This window comes from Diachasma alloeum, unplaced genomic scaffold (genome assembly GCF_001412515.2).
Source record: "Diachasma alloeum isolate Michigan unplaced genomic scaffold, Dall2.0 Dall_scaffold_00981, whole genome shotgun sequence".
Taxonomy (NCBI): Eukaryota; Metazoa; Arthropoda; class Insecta; order Hymenoptera; family Braconidae; genus Diachasma; species Diachasma alloeum.
Window position 1 is genome coordinate 59,174 of NW_021681096.1, and position 21,317 is coordinate 80,490.

At 41.8% G+C, this 21,317-nt stretch overlaps 1 protein-coding gene across 1 annotated transcript in view; it reads right to left on the minus strand.

Annotated features, from left to right (window-relative positions):
* Positions 1-482: 482 nt before the first annotated feature.
* The window catches only part of LOC107045530 (trafficking kinesin-binding protein milt), a gene marked incomplete at its 3' end in the record, with an annotated part of 72,930 nt that continues 52,095 nt past the window's right edge, over positions 483-21,317 (minus strand). The window contains exons 3-5 of the mRNA XM_015267835.1: positions 5,377-6,436; positions 3,010-3,579; positions 483-1,258 (exon numbers count right to left, since the gene is read on the minus strand). Of these exons, the coding sequence (XP_015123321.1) occupies positions 483-1,258; positions 3,010-3,579; positions 5,377-6,436 (2,406 nt within the window). The remainder of the gene's footprint in view (positions 1,259-3,009; positions 3,580-5,376; positions 6,437-21,317) is intronic.

Sequence of the window (21,317 nt, forward strand, 5' to 3'; positions counted from 1 at the left end):
GTCTTTTTGTTCTCACTTCAATACTAGACTGCAGTAGCAACAGAAATTTCGACAAAGGTATCATCTCCTCGTTCTCCGAACGGAATGAATTAAATATATGTCAGGAGACCTTTCTTGATGAATTGTCCGGACCCTGAGCCTTTCGAGATTTTTTTCGAATTCAACTGCAAATATTCTTCGGACATATAGTTTCATACCATAACCCTTCTCGATTGAATTGATTTCCACATCAGTTACCACTATTCAGTGGAAAAAACAAAAAAGATTGAAAAGCAAATTTATTATCTTGTGCTTTTTGTCATGCTAACATATTTGAATTAGAATTCCTGGATTAACAAAAAGAAATTGTAGATTAATTGCATTTTTATCGAACTGTAGAAACTCCCATAATGAAATATCATCTAATAAAGGCGATTCCTTGCAAATCCCCCCCCCCCCCCCCCCCCCCCCCCCCCCCCCCCCCCCCCCCCCCCCCCCCCCCCCCCCCCCCCNAACAAAATAGAACTCAACACCCCAAATGTCGACTGTGTGGTAGACTCCTTGGTTACTGATGTAGAAACTGCGCTCGTAACCTGTCCTAAATCAGGTCTCATACTCCCTCCCCCTCTTCGCCTCCCGGCTTGGGCCCTCCCTCCAACTACCGGCTTGTTGGTGGTCACTTCCCATTTATCCTCATCTATCTCATTGAAACTCAAATCTCCACAGAGCAACGACGATGCAGAACCTAATTTCTCCGAGGAGATGGACCCCTTGAGAAACGTCAGTTGTGCCATGGGGCTGTCCACAGATCTCCTAGTACAAAGAGCCCCCTGAAGCGCCAGAGGCAACACAGAGGACCCCCCAGCAGTGGCCATTATAGTATCAATTCCCATTCTTTCTAACTTCTCCACCAATCGAATTCCAGTCAACGCTTTCTTCTCAGACCTCGAAAGTGTCGTTTTACGTTTTCTTTTACTCTGCGATAATTGCGTAGGTTCACTCCCGAATGTTCTTTTAATCAGTTCAGCACCAGTTGAAAACAGTCCGAAGCCCACTGGACTATTATCAGGGGTAGAAGGTCTAGATGGGGGTGGAGTACCATCAGGACTATTGCAAGGTGTTGCCGTAGGGGTGAAGTTACGTTCACTACAAGGGGTTGCCATACAAGAAGCTGTGGCTGCCTTGATCCCGCGTTCATTCAACATTTTGGCAAGACCGAGAGTTGTAGAGAACGTTGACGTTGAATTACGTCGTGATAGAGTTCTTGGCGTATTCATACCTATGAAAGATCAGAACTGATTTAACGACCAAAAACTGAATAATGAATACAATTAACAATGGATTTGAAACCGACTAGTCACGGTAAAAAAATATATTCAGGTAATGCCAGGGTGATTCGTCAGAGAATATTATTCATTGAAGAACAAAAATTTACGGGTGGCTATATCTTTGATGTTGCCATCATTTTACGCATAGATATTTATGGGTTTCCCTTCCTTCACTGGACATCACAGTTTTTCATTGTATATATTTATATAGAGAGATTCGAACAATTAGGGATTTCGCAATGTCTCGTCATGATAAGCACTTTTTTCGTCACACTGTCCGTCAAACGCCATTAACGGACATATAGTATATTTCTGTATACGGAGATAGTGAAGAAATCGTATATTTCGATACGAGTGAGACGGAATTTTTTAACTGTGATGTTACGTTCAGCAAGTGGCCGAAATGTACCGTTTTCGTTTAGTTTTAAAAGTGTAAAAGGCACTTTTCGACACGAGGTGAACGTAGCAGCAGTGCCAAAAAATTATGCCCGAGCCTTGGAAAAAAGATCATTATATGCCCGAGTCTTGGAAAACAGATCACCGCCCCCCACGTGCAAGATTGCCTTCCGAGCCGAAGGCGAGGATGGCAAGCACATGGGAGAGGGTGATATGTTTTCCATGGCGAGGTGTGTATATTAATTTTCAGGTCCCGTGACACGAAAACAATTTTTCTGAATTTTTAAGTTTTTTCGGCCTTGTGACAGAAATATATATTTTTTATCAGATTCTGCGGAAAATCATTACTTCGCGGATCGTGTTTTGTTCATGAAATAGTGTTTCACAGCGTGGTAACGCCCTCTGACCAATGAGAACGTGGCATTTCATTCAGCTATTCGCAAAATATTCGGCTACCGTCATAGACATATAATACGTAGTCTGCGGCAAAGAATACAGACGCCCATAAAAATCCGCAAAGGGGATTTCTAGTCTATACTCTTTGCAAACACCCTTGCGAATTTTAAGACGGATCACAAATTTTATTTATTTCGTGCAATAATAACCAACCGCTGGTGCATTACTGATCGGTGATAAAGATCCCTTAAAATTATCATTTATTTCTTTAAATAAACTGGAAAATTTGTTCGAATTTTCAAGAAAAATTAAAAAAATTAAAGAAAAATCTATCATTTTCTAGGAAAATCTGGAATTTCTGAGACAAATCTAAAATGTTCTAGGATTCTCAAAGACCGCACAGATTTTTCTCGCTAAAGCCCCCCCCCCCTCCCGCCCCACATGAATACATAGACGTATCCACGTCAAAAATGAATAAAAAATGAAAAATCTTGGATTAAGGTTGCGAATAGAGTAATTTGAAAAGAGAAAATTCAAAACTGAGTACCTAAATTCAAGTTGATGTAGGAAAATTAATGAAGGCAAAGGAACATGAACGATACTTCGTCAATTGCAAGTGGCCGGGAGGAGTTACGGGAGACCAAAATAGGGGAAATACCGAAATTTTGTAATTCTACTTTCTGATTCACTCTCTCGTCCCTATCCGCAGCCACTTATAATCATTGAGATGTGTTCCAATTTCCCTTTGCTTCCTTCGTTTTTCCATACTCCTTTCAATTTTCGTTCTTAGTTCTTCGTTGTATGTTTAATGAGTACACATAAAGTATCATCGAAGATTAAACCGTTCGACCAATTAATTCAGTTCAATCGGCTAATTGTATGTAACGATAATTGTACAACCACTACATACCTGAATTTATGGCACTGCTGGGAGCTGTGGCGCCCCTTGAACCGATAACGCTCGAAGTGATATGGGTGGGGTCCTCTGGGTGAAGGACTGTGCTGTTTGTGAAGGTGTAAACTGAGCCTGTATCTTGGAAAAGTTTCCCAGGGTTCAAGTACTCTTCGTCTTCCTCTAAGTCTGCTAATGTGAAGGTTTCGAGCCCTAAATCCTCCAGAGCTCGTCCTCCTCGAATTTTTACACCAGGTCGTTCCTCGAGAAGACCTCCTAGAGTAGGAGTTGCTAGTTGAGACCAATGGTGGAGAGTCTGAGAGCCTTCCATGGGTTTTACTATCTGGAGTTTTTCAGGTAGACGCCAACCCGCGGAGTTGTTACTGAAGCCGGAGAGATTTCCACTCGACCCTGTCGACATTATACTGTCAGGAGTGCGACAGCCAAAAGGGAGGAAGGTTGGTGGTGAATGAATTATCCCTCCATCGTAGTCGAAGTTGTAGCCTGTGCCCGTGCTCAAACATGCCCGGCGGGCAATTACTTCTGCAGGGGTCAGACGACGAAGGGCTGCCTCGAGGTCTGCAGCTCCTAGAGATGAATAAAATTTAATTAGTTCAGTAGATAGAAGTAAACGGATGAGGGTGGGGGACTGATAATACTTCGATTGTCTTCAAGATCTTCAGAATATTGATTCTACGTTGGCAAATATTGACATTCTCCAATGTGGCCGATATGAAATCGAAACGCAAGGGACAAAGGAATGGAGTCATAAAAAAGGTAGATTCTCCCCATTTTTTTTAGTGGGGAACGTGACATACTCGTTTTTTTTGCATGGAAGCTTGAGGGGAAGATCCGATGAATTTTGAAGGTCAAGGGGTATTTGGAGGACAATTTTCGCAATTCTAATTTTAGTCGACCAGACTGTGGTGTTCGGGATTACGTGACACTTTTCACCAAAACGCAGAGAATATCTGTCAAAAGAAGAGAAAACAATTGATATGCTACTGTGGAATTATCAGTTTGATAATTCACCCGTAGACCGGTAAATTATCAGTAGTAATACCACGAGACCTGCAAAATTATCGGATATTACCCGATTGTTTTGTTGCGTAGCAACGAGAGGGAGAAGTTTTGCAGATTAAAATCCTGAGCGCGCAGCGCGAGTTCATAGAGATCTGAAATTTTGCAGATTAAAATCCCGCTCGGGATTTTAATCTGCAAAATTGATCTCTCTCGTTGCTATGCAATAAAAGATTCGGGACATATTCGATAATTTTGAAGGTCTTGGGGTATTATAGCTGATTATTTTTGGTAATCGGATTTACCCTTCGCTGAGCCAATCAGAGTTCAGTATTTAATAACATGAAGTACTTCCCAATTAAAATTACAGCAGTTATTTCCCCCTAGCTTTTGATAATTTCCCTGTAGCTTTTGATAATTTCCCTCTAGCTCTGCAATTGTTTCTCTAACCAAATAACTGTCAAATATTATCCTGTGGAGTGAAAGAAAGTCATGAAGGAAGTCAAAATGACTCAGTTTGGGAAGAATCCGATTACCAAAAATAATCCGGCGAATACCACTCGACCTCCAAAATTAATCGAACATTTCCCTTATGTTTTCCTGCATATCAATGATCGGGATAAGTTTTGCACAAAAATCCCTCGCGCTGTGCGCTCGTGATTTTAATCTGCAAAACTTCTCCCTCTCGTTGCTACGCAACAAAACAATCGGGAAATTTCCGATAATTTTGGAGGTCTCGTGGTATTATTACTGATAGTTCACCAGGCTACGAATATGTCTTCATATCGTTCATCTCGTATCTGTAAATGAACGATAATTCCACAGTTTCCTGTCAATTGTTGTCTCTGATGTTGACATCTCAATTTGTGGAACAAGCTTGTATAAGGTTATGTTGATTGAATTAAATATGAAGAGTTATTAAAAATGAGTCAATTTGGTCAGAATTCGTTACGAGAAATCGATAACAACGTTAAACAATTGTTTTATACTTTTGTGAGATGTTCGTGTAAGGTGCCGCGTCACCTGGACCACTATACTCTGATTGGTCGAACCAAGAAATAAGGAAATTCTCTTCTGAATATTCCACGACCTTCAAAATTCATCGGATATTTCCCTCAAGTTTCCTTACGTATCATCGATCCGGATGAGTTTTACAGAAAAATCACTCACGCTTGACGTTCGTGATTTTTATCCTACAAAACTTTTCCCTCTCGATGCTATGCAACGAAGCTGTCGGGAAATATCCGATAATTTTGAAGATCTCGGGGTATTAAAACAGAGCATTTTTTGAAATTTATTCTCGTACTGAGAGAGAGCACTGAGAGGTTTAATACGCAATGATTTGACACGAAAGTTAATATTTACCTGGAGCTCCTGGCACTCCAGTGGGATGTGGACCGGGATACTCTTCAGGGTCAACAATCAAGGATCCCTCATTATCGCTCTGTCCAGCAGAGTCTAGATACCCTCGAATGGGTCCACAGCTCATTCTAGGTCCACTGGATCCCGTGGACACCGTTGAAGTTATCAGCGACCCAATCCTCGGAAACTGGTTACTCTCCTGGGTACTTGAGATCCTGGTTACACTCCTAACAGTCTCAAATACCTTCCTATACGTTGGAACTCTATCCGTCATAATCCCAGAATCTAAACTCAATTCAGAATAAAGAGATGACTCAAGTTCTGATGCTATCGAGTCCGGTTGGGGTGCAGCGCCCATAGATGGGAACAAGGAGCCGCCTCTAACCGTTGGAAGTCCCCTCTTTCGTTGCTTTCGAAGCTCATCTTGTGCCACCTCCAATAAATGCGATATTTCCGCATATTTTTCTTTGAAATCAGCCAACTCAGCTGCTAAAGCGTTTTGATTCTCTCGCGTTATCAACAAAGTTTCCCCTATTTCATCGTGTTCTGTTAGTAACTTAGCTAAACGTAATTCTGTCTCTGATAATTTTGCAGAGAGACTAATTATCTGCTCGTGTTGTAAACGATTCTCCTCCTTTTGACGACCCAGTTCCTCTGCAATGCCATCCACCTCCATGTTAGCATTTGCTAACTGATTCGTAATGTCCTTCACTAATCTGGCCTCTTGTGCCTCGCAATCATCTGCATCTTTCACCAAACGCGTAAATTCGGTTTTTAATTGTTTGTTCTCATCTTCCAGGGAGAAGATTCGACGCTGCATGAGGTCCAGGTTGATACCTCGGAGACCTGTAGGAGTCCCTCCCTCCGAGCCCGACTCATCCACATCATTGGTGAGAATCTGGATTAACTCAGTCTTCTTCAACAGCTCGTGGCTCAACTGAGTTATTTTTTCGTTCGCCGATTTCAGCTCAGATTCCAGAACATTTACTGTTGATTCGAGCTTTTGGTTGTGGGTTAAAAGCTCTTTGCCAATTCGAGCGGTTAATTCTAAGTCTTTTTCTTTCTGAAAAAAAATTGATGGATTAGAGTGATTTCTCGCTACTCATCATGACTGCTGGCGAATAATGCACAATTTCAAATTGACATATCGCATTGTTGAATTACTTCGTTAATCGGCGATGATTATGAGACTGTTGTCACGGATAATTATGACTTGAATTATTTCATTGCTGATAATTATTAGTGAAAGGAACCCAATTTATAATGAATAAAAAGTAATATTAAGTGCAAGAAAACCGAACGAACTTGTTCGTTTGGGAATTTGGGATGCGACAAAAATTCCAATTCCACACATGTTACACTTTAAACATTGTACAATTGAAACATGTGAATACATAATTCATCTCTTGGACTTTTACATATATAATATCAGTATGTCTAATTAAAAATCAGCAAAATCCACCAATATATACGTCATATATAGTAATTATAATCATCGATATAATTTACAAATGAAATTTAAGAAACCGTAACTGAAATCTATAGACGTGAAAACACTTTTCTAAATTATCATGCGTTGAATGATTACAGATTCCGTCAATTCCTCCATTGCGTATTCAACGTGATAAAACACAAGTTATCCACTCAATCTCGCATTGATATTGTGAAAAATTTGATGATTGAGTAAGCATTCCTATTTTTCATTATAATATGTACCCTTGCCATATATACCCTCTTCGAGTTTTTATATATTTGTAAAAGCTCAAAGATTCAACACATAATTTTTGTTCGTATCAGGTGTACGTCATTAATGTTGTTTTTTGTTCCAGGACTGACTGGTGAAGGGAAATACAGAATTACATCAATTTTTTCTATGAAAACAACCCCGCCAAAATACTGATACAGAGATAAATGAAAATACTGTGTATAAAAACAAGCAGGGGGCACCGATCATATGACAGTGAGCATGTTACTGAATGATGTTTTAATGTGCATCAATATATTGATGCACATTGATATTTGATGGCGGGCTTCCGAATGGTTTTTTTCTCGGCGTGCTTACTGCAGCAGTAAGCAGCTCATCTTTCTTGACAGCGACTTTATTTTCTGATGTGTTTTCTAAGTTTTCGTCAGTCGGTAAAACAAGTGACAACTGACAATGGTGTTGTTGTCTTACTGCGCAGCCTGCTTACTGCCGCAGTAAGAACGCCAAGAAAAGCGCTATGAGATCCATTTACATACAAAGTTGAATATCTTCGAAGCTACCTATTCAGCCCATCTTCAATACGAAGCGTTACAGTGATAAGAGGAAACTTCGTGAGTAAAGAACAGAGAAATCAAAATATCTCGAAAACTTTATATGGACAGGTCTAAATGTTTTGATTCATCAAGATAGACGACATCAAGACGAATATTCTGAAGAAAAAAAGAAATTGATAGAGTAGTTTTTGACATTGTGATGAGGGTCACTTATAAAATAGAATAATAATAAAAGATTACTGTTAAATTAATCAAATAGGTAATTGAATAGTTAGGGAGCATATTATATCTCCGTCTTTCACCCTAATGGCCCGGAATTGTAAAAATAGTATGAGACAATGTGCATAATCTCGGAGTCTAAGAACATCCTCAACACTGAAGAGCACAAGCTATCTCATATCCATCCACCTCGCTGAGAGACAACAAGAAGAGTTTACAAAGCTTTTCTAAACATTATCAAGGATATTTTCGTGGAGAAGAACCCGGAGACTCACGGGAATATCCGAGAAGAAACAGACGGTGTCAGGAGATGCATTCAGTGACTAAACCATTGGTGCCTGACTGAATGAGTGTGGTTATTCAGGACTCAGGCAGTGGATCCATGAAGGTATGAATAAGTGTCCTCAACTCAACCTGAGGAACGTGAATGAGGAAATATTAGTCGAAGGAACGAGTACGAGTGATTGGAAAAACGTTGGAGAAAACTCACGTTGACCATTGTTGTGACAGGTGGGGTTATGTCGCCCAGAATGATAAACCGGAAAATTTTCACACAACAGAATACCTGGATGTTTACTGGTGATCAATGGATTGTCAGCGCAGGTCCAGAACTTTTCCATGGCGAATCTGAATGGAAATACGAGGAAACGGGAGAATGCTTGTCAACAGTGATGATGTGTGTTTTCATCAATAGTGAGGTCGATAAAAGGGGTATCGACCTCGTCACTATAGTTCACTCAACTTTACCCTTGGCCGTGAAGGCGCGACACTCGACCCTGATTTCTTGTGAATAGAACTACTAATTGTGAATACATCTCATTGGCCAAAACAAAGGAAACAAGAGCCGGATTGGTGGAATGGGGATGAGAGTGAAGATTGACCCCCCGGATGAGGGAGAAGAGCCCGATTTTGCATGACTCTGCGTGATGACATCAAAGACTGACAAACCCCTCGTAAATAGTAATTAGTAAATAGCTAAGACATTAGTTAGCAATCTCATGAGTGTATCTCAGACCTCAGGAACATCTTGAGGAGTGAGGGAAACGAGGGAAAGTCAAGGAATGTCAAGGAAATGCGAAAAATACAAGTAATCGAGAGAAATAAACCTCTTTCACTCACGTGAGTAAACATAACAGAAATTACGTGTGGTAGAGGGCAAATTGTAATTGTGGAGATCGTGTCAAAATCGAACGGTCCTCGCGGAATAACTAGTGAGAAAAGTAGAGTAGAGCTGGAAATTATTTTTACTGCATAAAAATTAATAATTATATAGCCGAGTTAGTTGGGAAATCATAGGAAAGCTCGGAGCGTCACTGGCTTCTCTAGTGTCGCCATTTTGGCCATTGTGGGAAATTGGAGAAAATCGAAATTAATTAAATTTCATCTTTGAATATCAGAGCAATTGACGACGAATCGACTCTGAGAATTATCCCGAAAATTAAGTAAAGTCTATGGAATATTATAACAAGAATATTTTTGGAATTTAAAGTTATTTTGAATTATATTTTTGCTAATTAGAAAATCGGGAAAATTGGCGTCGTAATTTGGAGTGGAAGCGTGGTGTTTTGAGGGACGCCTCAAATACACAACCAGTTGTACTTTATTTATTGAATATTTTTCATTAATATTTCTTTTGTGATTAGTTTTGATTTAATTTCACACTAACTATATTGTGTTAAAAGACCCGAACAACAATTTAATATATTGAATAAGTATTATTTTCTTTTATTATTGGAAATATCTCTTTTGATTTATCTGGCCCCAAACCAAGATAAAATAGCCCGAACAAATATAATTTAGCCCGAACAGTACAAATAATACTATTTCATGCCAAAAAGGCATCTATTGTGGAAAATCCACCTTGTACGTGATTTAAATCTACAAGAGCATTGAAACTAGATTATTTTGGAAAAATAATTTGAAATTTTAGAGAAAGAATTAATTTAATCTGGTTTCAACGTCACAACATATTCAAGAAAATCACTTTGGATACAAAGTTTAATATCTCCTAAACTAACCAGCCGATTCAGCCCATCATCAATACGAAACATTTTAGTAGGAAGAGGAAACTTGATGCCAAATTTTAAGTTGTTATGTTGATTTTTCCGAAAATGAGAGTGCTAACAAGGATGCTGAACGAAAAATCGCAATATCTCGAAAACTTTGTACGGACGGGTATGCATATTTTGACTGATTGAGGTAGGAAGCATCGAGACGAATATTTTGAAAGAAAAAAATTGATATCGGATGGATAGTTTACAAGATATTTGGAAAAAACGATTTAGAAGCAAATGACGATTTCTCCAAAACGACAGAATCGATTGAGCTGAAATTTGGCACAGAGTTAGTCCTCATTAATACCTATAATCTGGCAAAATTTGACATTTTTTAAAAATCATTTTAGTCTTTTAATCCTTCAATTTTCTAAAACTTGACCACCAGGTGGACATCCGCACATACACACATGGTCCTCAAACTTCGTATTTGTACGTTTCAAATCATTCTACATGATTTCTAAGCAGAATTACAGAATCGAAAAATCGAACGATTGCAATGCTTCCTTTCGGAAGCAAAAATTGAAATCAGTTGAGGAGTTTTTGAGATATTCAACACCCGAAAAAAGTCGGTCTGACCGAAAAATGGGTCTGAATCAAGTCGATTTTTCGATTTGATTCAGACCGAATTTTCGGGTTGATTCAAGCCAATTTTTCGGTTTGATGCAAACCGATTTTTCTCCAAATTTGGGGGTGTACATCAAGAACTTAATACTCCCCCCGCCCCCTGTAGTCGACGTAGCTCGTCGGTGAGTTTTTCATATACAGGGTGTCCCATTTGAAAAAATGCGGCCAAATATCTCCTAAGGCGGGCAAGTAACAAAAAAATGTTCGATACAAAAATTGTAGGGTTTCGAGGGGGACATTCGACGCATTCATTATTTTGAGCTTTCAAGCTCATGCTTGGCAGCTGCAAGCGCAAAGCGCTTTTTTAAAAATGGCAACCGCATTTTTCACAACAATGAAGCTTGTTCATCTTGCTGAGTTGTGTTCAGATACCTCGTCATTCATGTAATTTCCTCTAATTTTACTCGAAAAATGCCACAAAAACGAGTTCTGTAGTCACACTGAAGATTCAAATATCCTTGGCACACCTTGGTGTAATTGTTCCGTTGATCTGTTTGCCAATAAGAGTTATCAAATGTAAACAATAAACAATAAATTTTCCTACTAGAGAAAAGAGAAAAAAAGTGGATTAGCTTTAGAAACTAGTTTCTAGATTTTAGAAACTCCTGTTCTTAAGGGGGGACCCCGGTCAAATTTTAAAGTCTTCGGTGGATCTAGGGACTTATTGAGCGACTTTAGTTAGCCGATGAGATATGTTAAAAAGTGGGAAAAATCCCGGACCCAATGAGTTTTGCCCCATACTTCCACGGAAAACGTCGTTTTTCATGTTTCTACCTTTAAAACGTTCCTCGTTCCCCAATTTTGATCCGATTTGATTTTTTTTTTCTTCAAAATAGTCGTGAGACTCCAAAGAACAAAGTTAAGCTTCCGTTTTACGATCCATTATATAGATCATGAGAAAATCGAAAAAAAAAACGAAAACAAAATAAAAAAACCGAAAAGAAGGGTTTTTTGTGTCACGGGACCTAAAACACGCTAATTTCGTGGCGCGCAGCATTCCGTTTTTCGGTTTGATTTAAGCAGATTTTTCGGTTTGATTCAAACCGATTTTTCGAATCAATTCAAACCGATGTCGGCTAGACCCGCTTCTACTTGAAATAAACCACTTTTCGACTTATCTCAGATCCGGAATTCGGATTGGCCTAGTCCGAGTCACTCGGTCTGAATCAAGCCGAAAATCGGTTAGGATCAAACCGACGTCGACTTGAATCAGTACTTTTTTTGGGTGGTGTTTTGAAAATCATCAAAAAAGAATTTTTTTGAGCCAAACATGCAGAGAATACGCCGAGATGAAAAATTTTCGTCGCCACAATAAAATTAGTAGGTCAAAAAAAATTTCATTCTCTGTATACGCAAGAAATATCATTTCCAGCAATACTCCTCCGTTATTCGATACTCCCATACGTATTTTACGCCCGAAAAAGGTTTGTTTTATGCGAAACAAAGGGTAGTAGTTTTTCGGTTCGGCTAGCTAATAATTACAGACAAGAAATGAACCCTTAAATGAAACAATAATAATGATATGATAGCAATCTTGTGACTTAGGGACAAAATATTTATTGATAAATTTTTCTCTATATGAGATATTTTCATCCTGAAAAGGCACCGTCTTGTGTGAATTATTCGCCTCTTGAACCAAATATTTCGTTGTTGTCGAAAGTAGAGCAATTATTCATTTTGGAGACTTTCAAATTCGAACCAAACAAATTCTTTTTTGGCAATTTTCAGCCAACGATTTTCTAGGCCCCAACAAGACATGTTTAAGAACGTGTTTGTTTTTCTCTCAGTGTAGAGCGATCGAGATGCTAGAAAAACACGACCACTTAAGATTTGAAGCGTATGTCCGACTGGAAATGAAATACAAATAGATCATCTTATTGATGATATATATATATATATATATATATATATATATATATATATATTTTTTGTCTTTTTCGTATACTCTTTCGGCTTTTTACGATTTGTTCCCTTCCCGCCCCCCACTCCCTGTACCGCATTCGCCGGAAGACAAGGGAAAACCTCATTTGAGGGAAAGACCTGCCCAGGTACAGTCCTCTCTTGCGAGACTCCCGCTCGAAAAATGAAACGGTGAGATTTAGAGTGTCACAAATTTTGGCCCCCCAGCCGCGAATCGAACCCGGGTCTCCCGCATGCCAATCCCATGCTCTAACCACACAGCCACCACCTTTTTTGCTTTTGAAATAGTTTATTAACATTTATAACATTATATATACATTTGCACTGTACATAAAAAAAAACAATTGTTTCTAAATTGTATGTGTATAATCTAGGTCACTGGCCCTTAGCCACATACCTAATATAAAGGATGTGTGTGGTTTATGTTTCAAAAAGTACAGTTGTGGATTTGGGGAAGATTTAAGATTTATAAGGAAAAGTTACTTGTAAAAAAACCTTATAAGTAATGGGTGAGTGTAGAGGGGAGGGCGAGGGAGGAGGTGTGGGAGTGGAGGAGAGGGTATTATTTCGATCTTCTTTTCGACCACGTTGATGGTTTGTTTATATCAATAAAACGAAGTTTTTCGTTTGGGTGACATGTTAAATTGTTCTTGAAGTTATCATTTAATTTTATAATGAATTCATCTATGGTTGGCATGCCAAGCTTTAGGTGGAGATCCGCGATAGAGGTATTTCTTTTTTTATTCCCGATAATTCTAAGAAATTTATTCTGGGTAACTTGGAGACAGTTCAGATGCACGTTGGCTGCACTGTGCCAAGCAGGACAGCCATAGGTGCTTACAGGTCTAATTAAAGCTTTGTAGAGATTGAGTTTTAATCTCTGGCTAAGGGCTGGTGCCCCCTCTACTGGGTTCCCACTTTGTCGTAGTGAGGGGGCTCGGTCGCGGGCGGTGGAGGTCTTAAGGACTACCGCTGCCCGCGGTCACTAAGAGGAGTCCACCCAATCCATGTGTGTGAGCGGCGTAAGCCATGGCCTCGGCCATACCGTGCCTAAGGATGCGTGGCACAGGGGGAGCTGTGTCGCTAACGGTGCCTCTCAGAAACCTGGGCGACCTCTGAGAGTAGTCTTGGGTGTAACCCACCCGAGACAAGCCAAGCCCTGGGCAATCGCGGCAATGCACCAGGTGAAAACGCTTAACCGCGGTACTCGTGGGACTAAAATGGAAACCAATTTAAAAAATCTTAATATTGAAAAAGCAACTTCGGGTGGGGCCAGCGATGGCGAACACACGAAGTCTGACAAGGCTGACCAGTCTGGTACCGATGTGAATCGGGTCAGACTGAGTGGAGCCGAGAGAAGACGTCGCAAGGAGAGCAAGCTGCATCAAACCTCGGGGGCGATTGCAACCTTGACGGATGCAGCAGCGAAGGTCGATGAGGGAAGGGGGGAGGGGGCTACGAGGAAGGCAATAAAACGCCTTCCATCAGAGCGTACTACGCCAAGCCCCTCAGTCAGACCGAAAGAAAAGAGAATGAGAACGCAGGATCAGGGCACATATGCTCAGAACACTACGAGCTCATTCAAGTTTGCAGTTATGCCGGAGTCATATCCGGATCAGAAACTGGGCACTGAAGAGGTAACGGAGGTGAAGAAACTCCTGAAGAGGGCCATTCTGGCGTTACCTGACGGGGTGAAAGCACCCACCTTCAACGGTGTCTGGGAAAGAGAAGGTGTGGCAATGGTGTGCTGCACTGATGAGGAAACGGGAAATTGGCTGAAAAGCCTTTTCCCCGAAAACAAAATAGCTGGACTTACTGTACGTGTGGTCGCAGCCTCGGAGCTTCCCAAGAAGCACAGGGTTGTACTACACGTGGAAGACCCAGATCTAACCGCTCAAGAAGCACTGTGCTTCCTTGAGAAACAAAATGCAGGACTGCAGGCCAGAGAGTGGGTTGTCGCTCGGGGCAGTGAGAGTAGGGACGCGAAAAGTGCCCACTTCGTTGCGCTGATAGACGACCGATCACTCTCTGTTCTGAAAGCCTGCAACTTCAGACTGCACTGCGGGATTCAAAAAGCTACTGTCAAGCTGCTTGCGAAAGACCGTGGTGAAAGTCAGAAGAAGGGTACATAGAGGTACCAGGAAAGTAGTCATCATTATGGCTGCAACCCGGGTGCACATTGTACAGATAAATTTGCACCACAGCAAAGCAGCCTCGGCTACTCTAGTCAGGCTGTTAGCTGGGATGCAGACTGTCATAGCAATGATCCAGGAACCATGGATAGTGGACAATGCTATTAAGGGCCTCAGTGGTTGTGGCAGAATCTATCACGCAAACACTCAGGAGAAAATTAGATCTTGCATTGTTATTAAAGGACTAGACTCTTTCTTCTGTTCACAGGCTAGTGAGGGAGACCTGGCTGTGGCACAAGTGGATCTGGGCCTGGGACAAGGCGAGGAAATGAGCCTGGTTGTAGGGTCAGTTTACATGCCCTATGACTCGGCTGAACCACCTCCTTCGAAAAAAGTAAAGGACCTATGCAACCATGTGAAGGAAAGGGGACTTGAACTCCTGCTAGGTTGTGATGCCAACTCGCACCATGTAGCATGGGGGAGCACCGGCATTAACGGCAGGGGGGAAAGCCTCCAGGAATTCATAATGGGGGCCGGTCTAAACATCCTTAATAGGGGGTCAGAACCTACCTTCATAGATCGGAGACGACAGGAGGTCATAGATATCACTCTGGGGACGGATAGAGTGGCAGACATGATTGGGGACTGGAGGGTCTCAAAGGACCTCTCAGCGTCCGATCATCAAACCATAAGAATGTCCATCCACACAGTGAAAGAAACGGAATGGGTGAGAAACCCAAGACGAACAAACTGGGGAAATTACCGAGAGAGTCTATCTGACAATCTCAGGGATATCATCCTCAGATTTAACAACAAAAAGCAGCTGGAGGAGGCTTCGATTGCCCTAAACCAGGCCATCATGGACTCCTTCGAGACAAACTGCAAGCTTATCCCGAAAGGGCAGCCCACTGAGACTCCTTGGTGGTCAGAGAGGCTCGGTGGGCTGAGGGGCAAAGCTAGAAAAGCTTTTAACAAAGCTAAGAACATGAGAGCGGGCCCCCGTAAGGAAGACGCATGGAAAACTTACAGAGGCTTGCTCGCAGATTACAACAAGGCAATAAAGGCAGCCAAAGAGGACTGCTGGAGGGCTTTCACAAGCAATGTGGAGAGTCAATCGGAGACCTCTAGGCTGGCAAAAATCCTTGGAACAAACAAGACTCCATATCTAGGGAGCCTACAGGCACCAGATGGCAGCCACACGGAAACCATGGGAGAGACTCTGAAACTCCTAATGAACACCCACTTTCCAGGCTTCATACAGGCCCAGGAGAGAGATAAAGAAACAATGCAAAATCAGAGGGATGTCTACGAAACCCATGATTGGGCATTGGCAAATAAAGTAGTGCAGCCCTGGGGGGTCAAGTGGGCCATCAAAACCTTTGAACCCTTCAAGGCACCGGGACCAGACGGGATCTACCCAGCCCTATTACAGGAAGGGATAGAGACTATCACGGGACCCCTAACCAAGATACTCAGAGCTAGTATAGCCCTGAAACATGTCCCTAGTGTGTGGAATGAGACTAGGATAGTATTCATTCCCAAGCCGGGAAAAACCGGTTATATAAAACCAAAAGACTTCCGTCCTATAAGCCTCACATCCTTCATCCTGAAGACCCTGGAGAGGCTGGTGGATAGACACATCAAGGCCGGGCCCTTGGCTGACAGACCCCTCTCCCCCTGTCAATATGCATACAGAGAGGGAAGATCAACAGATACCGCCTTACATCACCTGGTGGGACTGATTGAGGGACAACTGGCGGTCAAGGGTTTTGCCATAGGCGCCTTTCTGGATATTGAGGGGGCTTTTGATAGCACTTCGAATCCGGCTATAGAAAAAGCCATGGAAGAACGACAGGTGTCCAAGACTATCATTGCTTGGACACAAAACATGCTGAAAAGCAGAAGACTGTCGGCAGGACATGGGAGGGCATGTGTGGAGGGACGTCCGACTAGGGGCTGTCCGCAGGGGGGAGTTCTCTCGCCCCTGCTATGGAACCTGGTTGTAGATGGACTTCTAAATCAACTAAGTGAGGCCGGCTTCCACGTCATCGGTTTCGCCGATGATGTGGCAGTTGTTGTGAAAGGCGGATTTCTGAGGGTGCTAAGGGACCTGATGGCAACAGCCTTCAATATCATTGAGGACTGGTGCAGGGTAACTGGCCTATCGGTAAATCCAGCCAAAACAACAATCCTGGTTTTCACCAGAAATTATAAACTGGAAAAGATCCAACCTCTGAAGCTAAATGGCTCGGAGATTAACTACACCAGCAGAGTGAAATATCTGGGTGTCCTCCTGGATAATAAACTCAGCTGGAAAGAACATATCTGTACTCAGAGAAATAAAGTGTTTGCCTCTATGTGGGCATGCAGGAGAGCTGTGGGCAGGACATGGGGACTCAATCCTAAAATGATGCTCTGGCTCTACCAAATAGTTCTACTTCCGAGACTGTTATACGCTGCGGTCGTCTGGTGGCCGAGGGTGAGTAAGACGGAAACAAGGAACCTGTTGAAAAGCCTACAGGGAACCTTCCTGAGGGCTGCAACAGGAGCCATGAAATCGACACCTACTGAGGCGCTAGAAATAGCACTCAGTATCCCACCCCTCGACCTTAGGGTTGTGAGTTGTGCTACCACAACTGCATATAGACTAAGGTGCCAACTAGAATGGAAGATGACGGGCCAAGGCCATACAAGGCTTAGCCTAATCAATGATCGACCCTTCATAGGTAAGACGGATAGGATTCCTAGGAAGTATCAGATCAGGAAAACTTTCAGAACGAGTATACCACCCAGACAGGAGTGGCTAGACTCGAAACGTAAACCAGGACCAAGAGAGGACTACTGGTTTACGGACGGCTCTGGCTTCAATGAAAGTTTTGGGGCAGGCATCTACCGTCTGAAAGATGGCTTCGGAGAGAGTTTTCCGCTGGGCCATCATTCAACCGTCTTTCAAGCAGAGATGCTGGGCATACTTAAGTAGCAGAGTATCTGAACGCGAGAGACACAAAAAAGATGGAAATATTCATCTGCAGTGACAGCCAGGCGGCGATACACGCCCTGGAAAAACCCACTACAGAGTCACAGGTGGTGTGGGAATGCATGCAGGCATTGGACACACTGGGTAAAAACAACCGGGTCACCGTAACCTGGGTGCCAGGTCACCATGGGATTCTGGGTAATGAAGAGGCAGATAAGCTGGCCAAGGAGGGTACAGAAAGTGTGCCCTCACACGGCCTGCTTGGCATGCCCTTCGCAGTGGGAAAAACTCTTATTAAAGATCATTTCCAGCGGGATCATGTCAGGCGTTGGGAGAAAGTTGCGACCTGCAGACAAGCGAAACTGCTTATGAGAGGGCAACTAAGAGTTAGGACCAGAAAGCTTCTGGAGTTGCACAGAGGGGATCTGAGGGTAGCAGTAGGGCTCCTTACGGGTCATACAGCTCTCAGAGCTCATCTGTTCAAGATGAAACTTGCAGAACAAGAAGACTGCAGACTGTGCGGAGGCGATAAGGAGGGCGTCATCCACATTTTATGTGAATGCCCCCTATTAGCACTCCGTCGCTATAAAATCTGGGGCCAGGCTTTCCTGAAACCAGAGGACTTACAACAAGCGGCTGTCACCAGCCTTATTAGCCTAGTGAGAAACACAGGGCTGGGGCTGTGTGACTGACCGAAACTAAGGCGGAAGTTACAAAAGATCGTATGATTTAGGTGACTCTGGGCGCTTTAAGTGACCAGCCGCACTTTTTCTATTCTGTTCTAAGCTGGTGAGTTAAATAGATTATATAATCTTACTAAAATTATTTTGGCCTTGTTATTCATGGCTGTGATAGGATGTTTCCATAGCAGCTTTGAATCAATGTGAAGGCCCAAGTATTTTACAACTTTGGACGGTGTGATTTTGCTGTTATTTATTTTTACCGTATTTTCAATTTTCCATTTGTGAAAATTATAGCTTCAGTCTTGCTAGTATTTACATTGATTTTCCATTTGGTTAGTTCATTAATGATTAGGGAGGCTGCATTTTCTATCTTATTAATAGCTTTCTGGACCGATGAGCTAGCTGTACAGCGAGCAATGTCATCGGCGTATCCAGCTATTGATACGTTTGATGGTATTTTGTTGAAGACCGAAGCAATGTAAATGTTAAAGAGAATTGGGGAAAGGATTGATCCCTGAGGGACTTCTGCTGTAATCCTGATGCTACTTGAGAGAGTTGTTTCTACTCTGATTTTTATGGATTTATCTGTAAGATAGGATAATAATATTTTTGTGAGAAAACCTGGGATTTTTAATTGATCAAGTTTATAAATAAGTCCATTCGTCCATACTGAATCGAAAGCTTTTTCACTGTCGAGGAGGAGTAGTACCGTATCCTCTTCTTTATCTTTGGACTTTTTGATGAAATCAGTAATTCTGATCAGCTGGTGGCACGTAGAGCGGCTGGCTGTTAATCCGAATTGTTCTTTGGGGATCAGAGAAAAATCTTTACTAAACTTATTTAGTCTGATTAAAATTATACGTTCTAATAGTTTCGCTAACACAGGGAGAAGACTAACAGGTCGGTAGCTCACTGGCTGGGATGGGGGCTTTCCAGGTTTGGGAATGGGGATCACGACTGCACATTTCCAGGCAACAGTAAAGTATTGTAAGCGGAAGCAGGCATTAAAAATATTTGAAATAAAAGCTGTGGTTTTTGGTGGGATGTTTTTTAAGGCAATATTTGGAATATTATCTATTCTCGAGGCTGATTTATTTTCAAGTTTTTTTATTAGTTTGTTTAGTACACTGGGGGCAGTGAGGAAGTCTTTACGAGTATCAATTGTGTTATTGATAATGGATTTTGTAACTTTAGATGAGACTTGTTCGAAAGATTTATTCCCTCTCATAGCTGTATCTTGATGGATTTTTGAGTAATGAAGACAAAGGATGTTGGCTTTCTGATCGTCTTCGGAATAGGAGATGTTGTTTGACACCAGGGGGGGGGGATTTTTAAATTTACCCGAGTTATTAAAAGATTTAGCTATTCGCCAGATGGAATGGTCATTTGGATTAATGTTTTGGAGCTTATTGTCCCAGTTTGATTGCTTCCATGTCATAATTTTCATTTTAACTTCCTTATTCAGAACGTTATATCGTGCCTTGAAAGGGGGTTCCTGGTATGTTGCCATTTGACTCTGATGCGATTTAAAAAAATTAAAGTTAGTATCTCCGGTGGGAGGGGGTTATGGTGAGGGTTTGGAGATTGAAAGGGAGTAGATGCTTTAATAGTATTGGTAATGATCTTTGTGACTTTCTCTAGGGATTGATCCATTTCCACTGGGGGAATTACAAGGGGATTTGTTGTGGCAATTTGGATGGCAGGTGACGCTGGCGTACTTGGAGTCCCTGGAGGGGCTGGGAGTCCAGGGAAGTTTGGTGTACCGAAGGTGTGCATGTTCGCTAGATCAGCGAAAGTCTTGGATGACCTCGTCTTTGTTGGAGATGAGATCCTCTCGTGCAGTGTCTGTTGCTTTAATTTATTTGCTGATTGGTTCTGGATGTATTTCAGGCAAGTTAGAGATTGCCTGAAACTCGCCGTGTGGATCTCGTTACAATTTACACACTTTAGTGTTGTGCTCGTGTAGGATTTGACATCATGCTCCTCAGCACATTTCACACACCTGAGTGGAAGTTGGCAGTAGGCGCTGGCATGTCCAAATCGTTGACATTTGTAGCATTGCATGGGCTGGTCTGATTCTTTGAACTTCTCTACTTGAAAAGTGTGATGTTGAAGAGCCCTGATTGAGGTCATGTTTGTGAGACTCGTGAGTGACAGTTATGCAGAAGACTGGCAAGCGGATTTGTTTTTTTGTATCCGCGTCAAGTTTGGAGAATTGACGAACTGATATTACCTTGATGCCCTTGTTTGACAGTTCTTTGAAGATATCCTCCTCGGTAAAAGCTGTTGGAAGCTTCTTAATGATAAATTTTTTGGGTCTCGTTTTTTGGCCCAAAAGAATAAAATTTAAAGTTATGTCTTTCAAATAGCTCAATCATTTTGTGATAGTCTTCCATTAATTTGAGGTGGATGATTGTGTTGTTGCCATTGAATTTCATTTTTAAATCCTGGTTTTTAACATTGATTTCGATGAGGTTAATCAATTTTTTGGTCTCCAATTTTCCATTTTCCAGGATAATGGGAGGTGCCGGAGGTTGTTTCAATGTGCTTCGGGCATCAGGAGTACTTAAATTCTTTGAATTTGATGTCCCTTGGGTCCCAAGGTTTTTCAATTCATCTGAACTGGTAGCAAGGTCTTCAGCAGAGGATGATCGATTTGCCACGTGTTTGGCCACAGGAATTTTGGATTTTTTGGGATCTCGCTTTGAAGGACGCATCTTGGGTTTCCTTCTTAAAAGAACAGTAGTTTTCATTGTTTTGGGAGGCACTCTGGGTGCCTGATGAGGGAATTTGTAATTTTGACGGAGTGAAATATTCAAAATTTGTGTAAAAAAAGGGCATACGTATGGTTGAAGCGGACAGACGTATGACTGCACTGTATCGGTCCATAGCCATGACTGACAGCCACTGCCATCGGTGATATATATATATATATATATATATATATATATATATATATATATATATTGTGACGAAATTCCAGGCGAATTCGTCACCTGCGGAACTCCAGGGTATTTATGTATAGAAAGAGAGAGAGAGAGAGAGAGAGAGAGAGAGAGAGAGAGAGAGAGAG